The 15543-nt window shown below is 31.6% G+C and overlaps 2 protein-coding genes across 16 annotated transcripts in view; one reads left to right on the top strand and one right to left on the bottom strand.

Moving 5' to 3' along the window:
• LOC126715577 (uncharacterized) overlaps positions 1 to 8125 on the bottom strand; it is a 55433-nt gene extending 47308 nt beyond the window's left edge. For 2 of the 13 annotated variants that reach the window (XM_050416251.1, XM_050416246.1), the window contains exons 1-3: positions 7956 to 8124; positions 7811 to 7861; positions 6919 to 6940 (exon numbers count right to left, since the gene is read on the bottom strand). In XM_050416251.1, the coding sequence (XP_050272208.1) occupies positions 6919 to 6940; positions 7811 to 7857 (69 nt within the window). In that variant the 5' untranslated portion in view covers positions 7858 to 7861; positions 7956 to 8124. Of the gene's footprint in view, positions 1 to 6105; positions 6139 to 6436; positions 6505 to 6652; positions 6892 to 6914; positions 6941 to 7810; positions 7862 to 7955 lie in introns of those variants that run through there. The other 11 variants (XM_050416255.1, XM_050416244.1, XM_050416258.1 and 8 more) reach the window with 10 other exon arrangements.
• The window catches only part of LOC126715576 (class V chitinase-like), an 87680-nt gene that overhangs the window by 28932 nt on the left and 43205 nt on the right, over positions 1 to 15543 (top strand). Inside the window, exon 2 of one of the 3 annotated variants that reach the window (XM_050416234.1) lies at positions 14354 to 14501. The exons of the other annotated variants lie outside the window; for them this stretch is intronic. Within the exon in view, the coding sequence (XP_050272191.1) occupies positions 14354 to 14400 (47 nt within the window). The 3' untranslated portion in view covers positions 14401 to 14501. Of the gene's footprint in view, positions 1 to 14353; positions 14502 to 15543 lie in introns of those variants that run through there. 3 annotated transcript variants of the gene reach the window in all.

The following is a 15543-nucleotide window of genomic DNA, read 5'->3' as shown; positions in this document are numbered from 1 at the left end:
TCATTCATTTTATTTAATGAGTGTAAATTTGCTTCCACGTTTTTGCTACCCACATTTTTGTTGCCTAATTGCCCAGTTAAATTATTAGTGCAAGTTTTGATTTATATAAATCAGTGCAAGTTTTAGTGCAAGTTGATTTGCCCAACTACCCAATTAAATTATTAGTACAAGTTTTGATTTATATGTTTTGCCCAGTTAAATTGCTTAGCTTATTTGCTGCCCACATTATATTCACTAGTTGAATAGTGAATATAGGAATACATTGGTTACAAAATCTTTTGCCCAATTAAATTCAACGATGACTCTATAAGGTAGTTGATGGGGCACACAGGTTACGAAGTTCCGAAAATGTAAGATAATAATTCAATTTGCCGATGATGCAGTGTTGGTGTGCTCTAACAATGCTATCAATATAAGGGTAGTGTTAATAGGCACCTTGCAATTGCCTATAAGAAATAGTTTTATATTAAATGTCAGTTTACATACAACTTATTTTTGCTGAAACTGAAAACTAAAAATACTGTAGCAAAATAATTTTTAAATGTGTGAATAGTGCCGTGAGACCCATAAATAGTGCATTTTGTCTCCTGCACAGTGAGTTACTATTCATAAGCACTAAAAAAAAAAAAAAAAAAAAAATTCAAACGTGAACCCAAAACGTGAATCGAAACACTCACTAAATTATTTTACTTTATATTAGATTTATAACCAATTTTATAAGGTGTTAAGCCAATAGAGTTAATTTTTTAAGTTTCAATTATCACTTTAGTACTATTTTCATTCACCTCATCATTTTATACCAATTTTTTATTAAATGAACCTCACAATAAATCATTCTTAACTAACATCTTTCCTTACAGTGCTCGTTAACATTTCACTCATATAATCCAAAGAAAAGAAGATAGATCAAGAGCATGAGCTGAGCCTCCAATAACAATCAATTATGTTTTCTTTATCCTATCTTTGACTCTTCGCAACATAGTATAAAATGTGTACTAAATTATAATGCACCGTCAAAAAATAGTATTGTTTTAATTTGAGCTAAAGTTTTAAAAATGGGATCAGTCAAATAACCAAAAAGATAGTGATTTCCTATTTTATAGTGAGCGTTTGGATCCGCGTTCACGAATCCACATTCACATTTTCAGCTTCTCTCTCTTTTTTTTTTTTTTTTTTTTTTTTTTTCAGCACATGAATAGTAAAATCAAATGAATTTACCGTGCAGGAAACAAATGCACTGTTCACGCACTGTTTACGGATCCCATAGCACTATTCACATGTTTAAAAATTATTTTGTTACAGTGTTTACAGTTTTCGGTTTTCAATTTCAGTAAGAATAAGTTGTATCCAAACGGACCCATAATTTAACCAGGGTCAAACAAATGGTCAAATCATTGAAATAATATATAATTTATTAAATAATTTTAAAATTTTAAATATAAATAACATCAATGTATGATAACTCATTAAAATTTTTTATTAAAAAATATCGAAAGCATATAAATAATTTTAAATGAGTTTTCATGGTTTTATAATATTAAAAACTTAGAAGAAAAAAAAGTGTATTAAAGATTATACTTTTTTTTTTTTTTGAAAGAGTATTAAAGATTATACTGACTTTATATAATATAAAATTTTTAATTTTTGTTATATAAATGCATATATATTATTCACTAAAACAATAATTAGAAGAAAAACAAAAGTCACGTGTTGCGTTAACTGTTAGTGGCTGCCACTCAAAATTTAAAAATGAGGGGACTTAGTGAGCGTTTGGATTCAATTGAATCTACGTTCACGTTTTCCAATTTTACGTTTTCTAGTTTTTTTTTTTTCCCTTGTGCGTGAACAGTAATCTCACATGGGTTCACTGTGCAAAGGACAAAAATCACTATTCTGTCACTGTTTATCACTGTAGTAGCACTGTTCACGCACTAAAAAATATTAAAAATGGGTTCCATGGTACTATTCACATATTTAAAAATTATTTTGCTATAGTGTTTTCAATTTTCAATTTTCAGTTTTTAATTTTAGCAATAATAAATTCAATCCAAACGGACCCTTAAAATGCGAATATGTGAGGCAGCAATTTTGACCCAAAAAAATAAAAAAGGATATGTGAAGCAGCTAGCATCATTAATGAAATGACCCACCTCTTTCATTTTCCACCACACATCTTCCACTTCCGGCACTTCACATCGATCAAAGGTTGAAATTATCTAAACTTATTATGTATTTTTTTTATTGTGAATTTTGAAAATTTAACTAATTATATATTTTTTATATTTTAATTATGTATGTCAAATTTTATTTACATTAGATGCTATTTACTATTTAATTAATGATGTATATTTTGTGCATAATTTTTACTATAAAAACTTAAAATTTAAATATATTATTGATAGCATTGTTATTGATCATTAATCTTCTTAAAATCTTTAAAACATGAAAAATATAATAAAAATATATAATCCAATTATTAATTTTTTTAAATTCTCGTCCAATAAAAAATATAAGATATTTTTAAAGAATTTCGATCCGGAAGAATGGATTGATGCGAAGGTAGGTTTTATTGGGTTGCTAAAACTCATGTCAGGAACTTACATCGCACCACTCTCATTTATGGATTGCAGTAATCTCCTCAATCAAATCCCATATATGCGAAGATAAAGCACTACTTTTGTGAGGGTCGTGAGGCAAACCAATGAGCATGTGATATGGCTAGGAAAAGACCTAACCTAAGCCGCGGTTTTGTTGTTTATCATAGTCCTTCTATGGATATCTGTATTTTACTTTATTTTATGACATATGGGATTTGTACTTTGTTTAAAAATATTAGGCGAAAATTCTATTAGTCACTACCCTTTGCCAATTTTGCCCTTATTTTTTAGTAGCAATTAATTTGGTCTATGTTACTTTCTCTTACAGTTAATTTGGTCCTCATATTTTGGTAGTAGTCAAATTAGTCCATGTTATTTTCAATTTATAATCAATTTGGTTACTACTATTTTCAAATTTATAGTCATTCTTGGTACAATTATAGGGTTGTTTTTGATACACACACACACATATATATATATATATATATATATATATAAAATAGAGTTAGAGATTGATAAATTTGATTCATGTTTTTGCCTTTGGTTACCAATAAAGTGCAAGAAAATGCAAGGAAAGTTGTGATTGCAGGTTAAAAATAACATAGACTAAATTGACTATTACCAAAATATAAACACCAAATTGAACACAATTCAAATTTGTTTCCGAAAATAAATATCTCTATTTAGTATTTACACACACCAAAAAAAAAAAAAAAAAAAGGTAAAAATGAGCTAATTACAAGTAATACTAAATGAGCATTTGGATTGGAATGGAAAATTAAAATTATTTTGCTGTTTAGTTTATTTTTGTTACTATTTATGAGCCCACTGCACTTTCTTATATTATTTATGAGTTACACTGTACTATTTCAACTAACTTTTATCTTTATTTACAATACTTTCAGCAATAAGTTTTCAGTTTCAATAAAATAAACAGTATCAAAACACGTTCTAAATAACACAATTATTAGCGCGTGTGCGAGCGAGTAAGAGAAAACCAAAGAAGCTACCTATGTTAAGGACGTTGGTACACGCGCCACTCTGTGCTGTCTCTCCGGTCCTTCTCCCTCCAATTCCACTTCCTCCGACCTTTCACGCCCTTCCATGGCCACTTCTGCTCGAATCGCAGTCATCGGAGACATCTTGAGCTCTCTCTCATTTCTTTTTATGTAAATTCGGAAACCCTAGCTCCGTGAGAAATAACAGTTTCTTTTTTTGGAATGAAAATTTGGGGTTTTTGAAGCACAATGATTGGAATCTACAAGAAGATACAAAGGCACTTCAATTTCTTCAGGTATCTCTCTCCCACTCTCTTTTTACTTTGAAGAATCTATTTAATTCTTTCTGTAATTTGCTTCTTCTTTTTTTATTGTTGAAATTAAACCGACTTAAAAACAGTATTTGTTAAATTGTTGGGTTTGTAATGTTTAGTAATGGATTAAAAATCCTAGCTTTGAACAATTTCAATAAACATGAACTATGATTTATGCTGTGAAAACCTAAATTGGAAGCTTTGAGAAACATTGGGTTAACGTTGAAACCTTGGTTAGAGTTTTCTATTGGGAGAAAAAATTGAATGGTAATTTAGTTAGGATTTATGGTATTTAACACTTTTTTTTTTTAATATATAATCTCAGTACTGAAAATTGCATGAACAACTTGCTGAGCAACTATGTAGATGGAATTTAATTAACTACTAGTTGTTTACAATTACAAGGTGAAGAAGTGATTTATGTTAACTTTTAAATACACCCAAAAAGAAAGTTAGAGAGAGAGAGAGAGAAATTTTAGTTAACCCAATTCTTTTGTGCTTTGGATTAATGGTAAAAAAAAGGACATGTCAATTAAGGAAGTAAGTACGGCTTCGAATAGAATAGAATGGAATGGTAGACAAGAATACACATGGCCGACCCTTACTAATTTGTTGAGGATCAATAAGTGACCCCATAAAATTTGGGGCTAAGGCTTGATTGTTGTTGTTGTTGTTACAAGAAACTGTTACAAGAAACTATTCAGTTCTTATTTTATAGTAGATGAATCTGATGCCCTAAGAAAAGATTGGTAGATTCAGATACCAATCATTCAAATACAATCTATTGATGTGATCACATCACTATTTGCATAGACAAGAGGAATATCATTTTTGCATGAAAACCAAGGGAAAATAGAAAGATGGTAGTGATGTAGATAAAGCAAATCAACACAGACCTTGTAAGTTGCAGTCAGAAATTCTATAAATTCCACATTTGAAAGAACTATTATGAAGAAAACAAATGTGATCAAATTACATACTATCTAATTCTGTTGAAGTTGTACAACATACCTTGCAGATAGAAGCTTTTTTCGAAACAATTGCTCCCCTCCACAGGAAAATGGCCGTCCACCAACAATGCTTACTTTTATCAAGGGAAGTCTAAATGTTGATAAGCTACATGCTCCTCACCAAGACTGATTATTACAAAGTAACAATTCAAGCATGACATGTGACCTTTTAAGAGAAAACTTAATCGATTTATTGAAAGATTTTTGCAAGTTAGTTTAAAGTAGTCATCAGAACTTTGTAGCTATTCCACCATGTATTTTAATAAATGCTAGCAAATACTTTCACACGGTTGGCGTTCTTTTTGTGGACTGCTGCACATGGTCGGATCCTCACTTTGGATAATCTAATGCTTAGGGGTCGCCCGTTGACTACTTGGTGTTGTATGTGTTGTTGTGATGGGGAGTCGGTAGACCACCTTTTTCTTCATTGTCCTGTTACTCATTCCCTTTGGACTTTTATGCTTTAGGCTTTTGGTATTCATTGGGTTGTGCCAGGATCAGTGGCGGATTTGTTATCTTGTTGGCATTAGTGGCTTGGGAAACATAATTCGGACATTTGGAATTTGGTTTTAGGGTGCTTAATGTAGATTGTGTGGATGGAACGAAATCATCGTTCCTTTGAGGATAATGAGAAGATGTTGGATGAGTTAAAGGTTTTATGTCGACGTAGTCTTTTGGAGTGGTCTCGTTGTTGGGGTTTTATTGATTGTTCTTCTCTCTCTATGTTTATGTCTTCTCTAAGCTTAGTTTCCTGATTTCTCGTTTTGCTGGGCTGTTTGTTCTTTTATTTCTTGTTGTTCATCATCATGAACAACTTGTAATTTCCCTTTTTTTTTCTCATTAATAATAGTTTTCTGATTACCTATAAAAAAAAAACACAGTTGGAGAAAATGGAAAACACAAAAACAAAAAGGGGGGAAAAAACTGACATTGCCAACCATGACATGGTAATAAGCACTAACAAGTACTTTCAGGCATTTCAAGAAAATGAAAATCACAAATAAAATACAGAGAAAAAAAACCTAGCATTGTCAACGATGACATGAAATGAGCACTAGCAAATACTTTCATGGGTATGAAAACATATATTAAAATAGGAAATGTCAAAATATTCTCATGGCTAGATTCATTGGTTTCAGGTCAAATATATAATCAAAGGGATTTCCAGAATATATGACAATCTCACCACTCAAGCTGAAGTTGAACTCCATCCTTCCTCCTGATAATCAAATCAAGGAATTAATTAAACTAATTATCAGAGTCTACATAATAGAGCTTACATGTTGAACTGGTCAAACATATAGTTTTCTAAACATGTGGCACATGTACACACACACACACACACAGAGTTCACATAGCTTATAAAGGGATCAAGTTCCCAGACTCGTTACGTTCCTTTAAAATTTGCAGCAATGACACAAGAACACTAATAAAGTCTAGTAAAAATTAAGAAGAAAAGGAACCCTCTAGCAAGCAAATGTAAATGATGATTGTACTTTGGTATGGTGTAAACTTACTTTCCAGAAAACTGTTTGAGTATACCAGGCATCATGATTTCCCAAAATAGCTGCTTCAGCAAATTCAAGACTGGCAGCACTTTGGACGAGTTCAACATTCTCCTCACCAAAATCACCCGAACAAAATCAATTCAAAGGATGAAGCCAAAAAAAAAAAAGGCAACAGAAGGGAAAGAAAGTTTCATATTTAAATCAATAAATAAAAATAGATCTTACTGGCTCTCTTGAGCAGATACAGATACAAAATACAGGCTCAGCATGACATGAATATGCTGAACGTTTCCCTGTTGACTAAGTGTCTGGAGTTTGTTCTATTTATTCCAAACTTATGGACAAGTCAGTCCAGAGCATTTCAGGCACATAGAAGTGTCATTGACAAAACTCTTTATTCCAAGCCACTAAGACCACCATATATACTAGGCCAAAAGAGACTAAATGTACATAAACTAGGTAGATGAACGGTGAGGAAGAATAGAACCTGCCTGTAAACAGCACCAGATCTGGCTGCAGTTCACCAGAAACCCACATTAGACTGTTAGAGTAGATATCCATACAAATTTTTACCATGTAAAGCTAAACAACTACCATAAATAAAGGCGGAAAGAGAGCACAAAACAATTGGATGTATCAGAAACAAAGAGGTTATATGGGAAACCTGAGATTACCATTAATACAACAACAACAACAACAACAATCAAGCCTTAGCCCCAAATTTTATGGGGTCGCTTATTGATCCTCAACAAATTAGTAAGGGTCGGCCATGTGTATTCTTGTCTACCATTCTATTCTATTCGAAGCCGTACTTACTTCCTTAATTGACATGTCCTTTTTTTTACCATTAATCCAAAGCACAAAAGAATTGGGTTAACTAAAATTTCTCTCTCTCTCTCTCTCTCTCTAACTTTCTTTTTGGGTGTATTTAAAAGTTAACATAAATCACTTCTTCACCTTGTAATTGTAAACAACTAGTAGTTAATTAAATTCCATCTACATAGTTGCTCAGCAAGTTGTTCATGCAATTTTCAGTACTGAGATTATATATTAAAAAAAAAAAAAAGTGTTAAATACCATAAATCCTAACTAAATTACCATTCAATTTTTTCTCCCAATATAAAACTCTAACCAAGGTTTCAACGTTAACCCAATGTTTCTCAAAGCTTCCAATTTAGGTTTTCACAGCATAAATCATAGTTCATGTTTATTGAAATTGTTCAAAGCTAGGATTTTTAATCCATTACTAAACATTACAAACCCAACAATTTAACAAATACTGTTTTTAAGTCGGTTTAATTTCAACAATAAAAAAAGAAGAAGCAAATTACAGAAAGAATTAAATAGATTCTTCAAAGTAAAAAGAGAGTGGGAGAGAGATACCTGAAGAAATTGAAGTGCCTTTGTATCTTCTTGTAGATTCCAATCATTGTGCTTCAAAAACCCCAAATTTTCATTCCAAAAAAAGAAACTGTTATTTCCCACGGGGTTTCCGAATTTACATAAAAAGAAATGAGAGAGAGCTCAAGATGTCTCCGATGACTGCGATTCGAGCAGAAGTGGCCATGGAAGGGCGTGAAAGGTCGGAGGAAGTGGAATTGGAGGGAGAAGGACCGGAGAGACAGCACAGAGTGGGCGCGTGTACCAACGTCCTTAACATAGGTAGCTTCTTTGGTTTTCTCTTACTCGCTCGCACACGCGCTAATAATTGTGTTATTTAGAACGTGTTTTGATACTGTTTATTTTGTTGAAACTGAAAACTTATTGCTGAAAGTATTATAAATAAAGATAAAAGTTAGTTGAAATAGTACAGTGTAACTCATAAATAATATAAGAAAGTGCAGTGGGCTCATAAATAGTAACAAAAATAAACTAAACAGCAAAATAATTTTAATTTTCCATTCCAATCCAAATGCTCATTTAGTATTACTTGTAATTAGCTCATTTTTACCTTTTTTTTTTTTTTTTTTTTTTTGTTTGTAAATACTAAATAGAGATATTTATTTTCGGAAACAAATTTGAATTGTGTTCAATTTGGTGTTTATATTTTGGTAATAGTCAATTTAGTCTATGTTATTTTTAACCTGCAATCACAACTTTCCTTGCATTTTCTTGCACTTTATTGGTAACCAAAGGCAAAAACATGAATCAAATTTATCAATCTCTAACTCTATTTTATATATATATATATATATATATATGTGTGTGTGTGTGTATAAAAAACAACCCTATAATTGTACCAAGAATGACTATAAATTTGAAAATAGCAGTAATCAAATTGATTATAAATTGAAAATAACATGGATTAATTTGACTACTACCAAAATATGAGGACCAAATTAACTGTAAGAGAAAGTAACATAGACCAAATTAATTGCTACTAAAAAATAAGGGCAAAATTGGCAAAGGGTAGTGACTAATAGAATTTTCGCCTAATATTTTTAAACAAAGTACAAATCCCATATGTCATAAAATAAAGTAAAATACAGATATCCATAGAAGGACTATGATAAACAACAAAACCGCGGCTTAGGTTAGGTCTTTTCCTAGCCATATCACATGCTCATTGGTTTGCCTCACGACCCTCACAAAAGTAGTGCTTTATCTTCGCATGTATGGGATTTGATTGAGGAGATTACTGCAATCCATAAATGAGAGTGGTGCGATGTAAGTTCCTGACATGAGTTTTAGCAACCCAATAAAACCTACCTTCGCATCAATCCATTCTTCCGGATCGAAATTCTTTAAAAATATCTTATATTTTTTATTGGACGAGAATTTAAAAAAATTAATAATTGGATTATATATTTTTATTATATTTTTCATGTTTTAAAGATTTTAAGAAGATTAATGATCAATAACAATGCTATCAATAATATGTTTAAATTTTAAGTTTTTATAGTAAAAATTATGTACAAAATATACATCATTAATTAAATAGTAAATAGCATCTAATGTAAATAAAATTTGACATACATAATTAAAATATAAAAAATATATAATTAGTTAAATTTTCAAAATTCACAATAAAAAAAATACATAATAAGTTTAGATAATTTCAACCTTTGATCGATGTGAAGTGCCGGAAGTGGAAGATGTGTGGTGGAAAATGAAAGAGGTGGGTCATTTCATTAATGATGCTAGCTGCTTCACATATCCTTTTTTATTTTTTTGGGTCAAAATTGCTGCCTCACATATTCGCATTTTAAGGGTCCGTTTGGATTGAATTTATTATTACTAAAATTAAAAACTGAAAATTGAAAATTGAAAACACTATAGCAAAATAATTTTTAAATATGTGAATAGTACCGTGGAACCCATTTTTAATATTTTTTAGTGCGTGAACAGTGCTACTACAGTGATAAACAGTGACAAAATAGTGATTTTTGTCCTTTGCACAGTGAACCCATGTGAGATTACTGTTCACGCACAAGGGAAAAAAAAAACTAGAAAACGTAAAATTGGAAAACGTGAACGTAGATTCAATTGAATCCAAACGCTCACTAAGTCCCCTCATTTTTAAATTTTGAGTGGCAGCCACTAACAGTTAACGCAACACGTGACTTTTGTTTTTCTTCTAATTATTGTTTTAGTGAATAATATATATGCATTTATATAACAAAAATTAAAAATTTTATATTATATAAAGTCAGTATAATCTTTAATACTCTTTCAAAAAAAAAAAAAAGTATAATCTTTAATACACTTTTTTTTCTTCTAAGTTTTTAATATTATAAAATCATGAAAACTCATTTAAAATTATTTATATGCTTTCGATATTTTTTAATAAAAAATTTTAATGAGTTATCATACATTGATGTTATTTATATTTAAAAATTTAAAATTATTTAATAAATTATATATTATTTCAATGATTTGACCATTTGTTTGACCCTGGTTAAATTATGGGTCCGTTTGGATACAACTTATTCTTACTGAAATTGAAAACCGAAAACTGTAAACACTGTAACAAAATAATTTTTAAACATGTGAATAGTGCTATGGAATCCGTAAACAGTGCGTGAACAGTGCATTTGTTTCATGCACGGTAAATTCATTTGATTTTACTATTCATGTGCTGAAAAAAAAAAAAAAAAAAAAAAAGAGAGAGAAGCTGAAAATGTGAATGTGGATTCGTGAACGCGGATCCAAACGCTCACTATAAAATAGGAAATCACTATCTTTTTGGTTATTTGACTGATCCCATTTTTAAAACTTTAGCTCAAATTAAAACAATACTATTTTTTGACGGTGCATTATAATTTAGTACACATTTTATACTATGTTGCGAAGAGTCAAAGATAGGATAAAGAAAACATAATTGATTGTTATTGGAGGCTCAGCTCATGCTCTTGATCTATCTTCTTTTCTTTGGATTATATGAGTGAAATGTTAACGAGCACTGTAAGGAAAGATGTTAGTTAAGAATGATTTATTGTGAGGTTCATTTAATAAAAAATTGGTATAAAATGATGAGGTGAATGAAAATAGTACTAAAGTGATAATTGAAACTTAAAAAATTAACTCTATTGGCTTAACACCTTATAAAATTGGTTATAAATCTAATATAAAGTAAAATAATTTAGTGAGTGTTTCGATTCACGTTTTGGGTTCACGTTTGACTTTTTTTTTTTTTTTTTTTTTTAGTGCTTATGAATAGTAACTCACTGTGCAGGAGACAAAATGCACTATTTATGGGTCTCACGGCACTATTCACACATTTAAAAATTATTTTGCTACAGTATTTTTAGTTTTCAGTTTCAGCAAAAATAAGTTGTATGTAAACTGACATTTAATATAAAACTATTTCTTATAGGCAATTGCAAGGTGCCTATTAACACTACCCTTATATTGATAGCATTGTTAGAGCACACCAACACTGCATCATCGGCAAATTGAATTATTATCTTACATTTTCGGAACTTCGTAACCTGTGTGCCCCATCAACTACCTTATAGAGTCATCGTTGAATTTAATTGGGCAAAAGATTTTGTAACCAATGTATTCCTATATTCACTATTCAACTAGTGAATATAATGTGGGCAGCAAATAAGCTAAGCAATTTAACTGGGCAAAACATATAAATCAAAACTTGTACTAATAATTTAATTGGGTAGTTGGGCAAATCAACTTGCACTAAAACTTGCACTGATTTATATAAATCAAAACTTGCACTAATAATTTAACTGGGCAATTAGGCAACAAAAATGTGGGTAGCAAAAACGTGGAAGCAAATTTACACTCATTAAATAAAATGAATGAAGGGAGGGGTAGGTGAGATAAATAAAGTGAGGGTATTTGTGTAAAGTACATCATTTAGCATTTTTTCCTTCCAAATTGGGAGGATAAAAAAATATGGGCTCAGAGGGAAAATTTTCCTCCCCATTTTCTATCTCTCTTGTTTTCTCTCCTAAATCAAATAGTAGAAAATGCTATTTTCCATCCTATTTTTCTCTTCCTATTTTTCATCCTTCCTGTTTTCACTCCAACCAAACATACCATAAAGTTCAACTTGGAAGTTCAAACACGCAATCTTATACATGATTTGCTTACATAAAACATTTCATCCATGAAGAACGTGGGCAGCAAAAACGTGGCAACAAATTTACACTCATTAAATAAGATGAATAAAGTAAAGGGTAGGTGAGATAAATATAGTGAGGGTATTTGTGTAAAATATATCATTCAACACTTTTTTCTCCCAAATTGGGAGGATAAAAAAATATGGACTCAGAGGGAAAATTTTCCTCCTCATTTTCTATCTCTCTTGTTTTCTCTCTTGAACCAAACAGTAAAAAATGCTATTTTTTATTATAGTTTTCTCTCATTATTTTTCATCATTTCTTTTTTCACCCTAACCAAACATATCATAAAGTTCAACTTGGAAGTTCAAACACGCAATCTTATACATGATTTGCTTACATAAAACATTTCATCCATGGAGCAATTATATAAAAAACTATCTGAAAAATAAAAAGACAAAAAAGCCACGTACTTGGATCTAGCCAGATTGGACTCACATAAAAATATATATATATATATATCTCCGTGCTACCGAGCAATATTATCCAATAGGACCGGTACTACTAGCTCCATTCCTTCAATGGCTTCCAAATCCCTTCCCTATATTTTTTCCACTCTCCTTTTCCTTCTCCAACTACAATTCTCTGCCGGACAAACTGAAGTGAAAGCCGCATACTGGTATCCTGGCTCAGGGTTGTCTGTTTCAGGCATAGATTCCACACTCTTCACCCATCTATTTTGTGCCTTTGCCGATCTTGACCCAACCACATACCAAGTTTCCATTTCTTCCTCAAACTTAGCCGAGTTCTCAACCTTCACCACCACTGTGCAACAGAAAAACCCTTCAGTTCAAACCCTCTTATCCATTGGTGGAGCAGGCGCTAGTGCCACAACTTTTGCTGCTATGGCTAGCGAAGCAAGTACTCGCGCATCATTCATAAATTCCTCTATACAACTAGCAAGGTCTTACAACTTTTATGGCCTTGACCTTGACTGGGAGTACCCTTCTTCAGCTACTGAATTTACCAACCTTGGTTTACTTCTAGACGAGTGGAGAGCTGCAGTGGCTAGTGAGGCCACAAGCTCTGGCAATACAACATTGCTTCTGGTTGCAGCTTTCTATTACTCTTCAAACCGTAACGGTTTGACTTATCCAATTCAGGATATATCGAACAGCTTGGACTGGGTCAATGTTATGGCCTATGACTTTATTGCACCTGGTTGGTCACAAACTGTGACTGGACCCCCTGCTGCGTTGTACAATCCAACAAGCCCAGTTAGCGGAGATAGTGGCATCACAGCCTGGATTCAAGCTGGTGTTTCTGCCAGTAAATTGGTACTCGGTCTTCCATTTTATGGCTACGCATGGACTCTAGTAAATGCTGATGACAATGGAATATTTGCTCCGGCTAATGGAGCTGCTATATCCCCAGGTGGGTCAATAGCTTATAGCCAAATCTTGGATTTCATATCCCAGAATAGTGCCACAACAGTGTATAATTCCACGTTTGTTACAAACTATTGCTATTCTGGGACGACATGGATTGGTTACGATGATACGAATAGTACATCTACCAAGGTTACATATGCTAAGGGAACTGGATTGCTTGGCTACTTTGCGTGGCAGATTGGTCAGGACCCAAATTTCGTTCTTTCTGAAGCAGGTTCGTATGAGTTTAATCATTTATATACTATATACTTCAACTCGTGCATTTAAATTTTGTCAAGACCCAAGCAATAAAAATCTGGCTGATTTATGAGATGCAAGTTGCAACCATGTTGCTCTTTAATGTTTCAATCAATGAAAAAAAAAAAGACTAGTGGGAACTTTATAATATTTGGTTTAAATAGTTTTGGGGGTCTAATTAGACAAGGGTGGGAGAAAGCTGAAGAATATAGTAGATAATAGCGACAATCAACGTGGTGTTTGTTTGAACTCTTGAACTTTTATACTTATCTGCATGCAAAATTTGCCAAACAGTATAATTCTAGAAAAATTTTAGGTGGATGACATGCGTTCAAAGTTAATTAGTTAGTTGGATTATTTTTTTGGAAATTAAATCGATTATAGTAAACTTGTCTTTCAGCCAAAATCGTTTTTTCCTCTTTTTTTTTTTAATCCGTTTTCGGTAGGAAGTCGAGTATAGTAAACTCGACTTCCACTAAAAGTCAATTTTGCTGTACTCGACTTCAAAAAAGAGTCCAATTAACTAATTAACTTTGAACGCATGCCATCCACCTAAAATGTTTCCAGAATTATACTATTTGGCAAATTTTGCCCTTGTCTGCACGTTCACATACATGGCATCTTTGATTGATGATTATTAATATTCTTGTTTGTCTTGTCCATTTTTATCCTTTGATGTTCTTACTTCTAATGTGTAATTCTTACTCTTGTTACAGCTTCAAGTGCATGGGGAGCGAGCTTAGAATTAAGAGATCAGATGTAAAAGGCTATATTATTCACAATAAGGCCAATACTATCCAGTATGTTAGCATGTTATATGCATAAAGGCCAATGAGAAATTTAAGCAATGATGTTTATGATGTCCATCTATTGTGAAATTTTAAAGTACTTACAAGTGTATGAACCGTACCGAAGTATAATTTGACAGGAATGAGGTCGAATCCACAGGGACCTGAATGAACGTAGCAAAATTAAATCAAATCTTAACCAAATTAATCATAATCTAGTTTAATAAAAATTGATTGTTTGCAATTAAATAAACTAATCAAATAATAAAATTAAGCAAGTAATTAAACTAAGCAAAAGATATAAAGCAATAAAGAGATGTAAACAATCAAGAGAAAGGAATTAAGGTTTTGGAATTCGCCTTGTAAGTCATATTAGCATATATTTATGATCATTAATTTTTCCCAACTCACTACATGATAATCTAGAAATCAATCTTGCTATCATGGAAAATATTCTCATTAAAATCCTTATTTTAAAAATTAAAAACATGTTCTTCTTCGCTTCTTAAGTATAAAATCAAATCATCAATTGTATCCGTAGCAAAAAAATCACAAGATATATCCAATTCTAAAAATCAAATCATAAATTGTATCCATTGATAGACAAATCATAAACGATATCCAATTTTATAATCAAGAATTAATAATCCAAGCATTCAATTAATTAAGATAAATCCTAAATCATGAGAAAAACATGATTGAACTCATATCTAGAATCTCATTTTAGTCAATTGATATGAAGCAAGAACAATTTATATCATTAAAGAACAATTATTGTAGGAAAAATCAAATTACATAAATATTACTGATAATCGTTAACAAGGTTTCATCCTATGCATTCAGCCCTCAGCGCTAGCACTAGCCTTTCCGAATTTTGCCCTAAAGAGCCTTTAAATAGGTCAAAGAATCCTATTACAGGTTGAATTTCTGTTTGGAGAAAATCCTAGATTTTTAGGCTTCACTTAACCGATAATTTTGGCCCATTTAATGTCTTAATTCGGACTTTTGGAAAACTACAAATTGTATCCCTTTAAGTTAACGTTCCAGCCCAACTTGAATCATCTCAATTGGACTTCTGAGCCAAAAGTTATGCCAAAAATACTAACTGATGTGCAGTC

The sequence above is a fragment of the Quercus robur genome, chromosome 2, assembly GCF_932294415.1.
Source record: "Quercus robur chromosome 2, dhQueRobu3.1, whole genome shotgun sequence".
Lineage (NCBI taxonomy): Eukaryota > Viridiplantae > Streptophyta > Magnoliopsida > Fagales > Fagaceae > Quercus > Quercus robur.
Note: the sequence above shows the minus strand (reverse complement) of the source record. Positions and strands in the feature narration are given on the sequence as shown.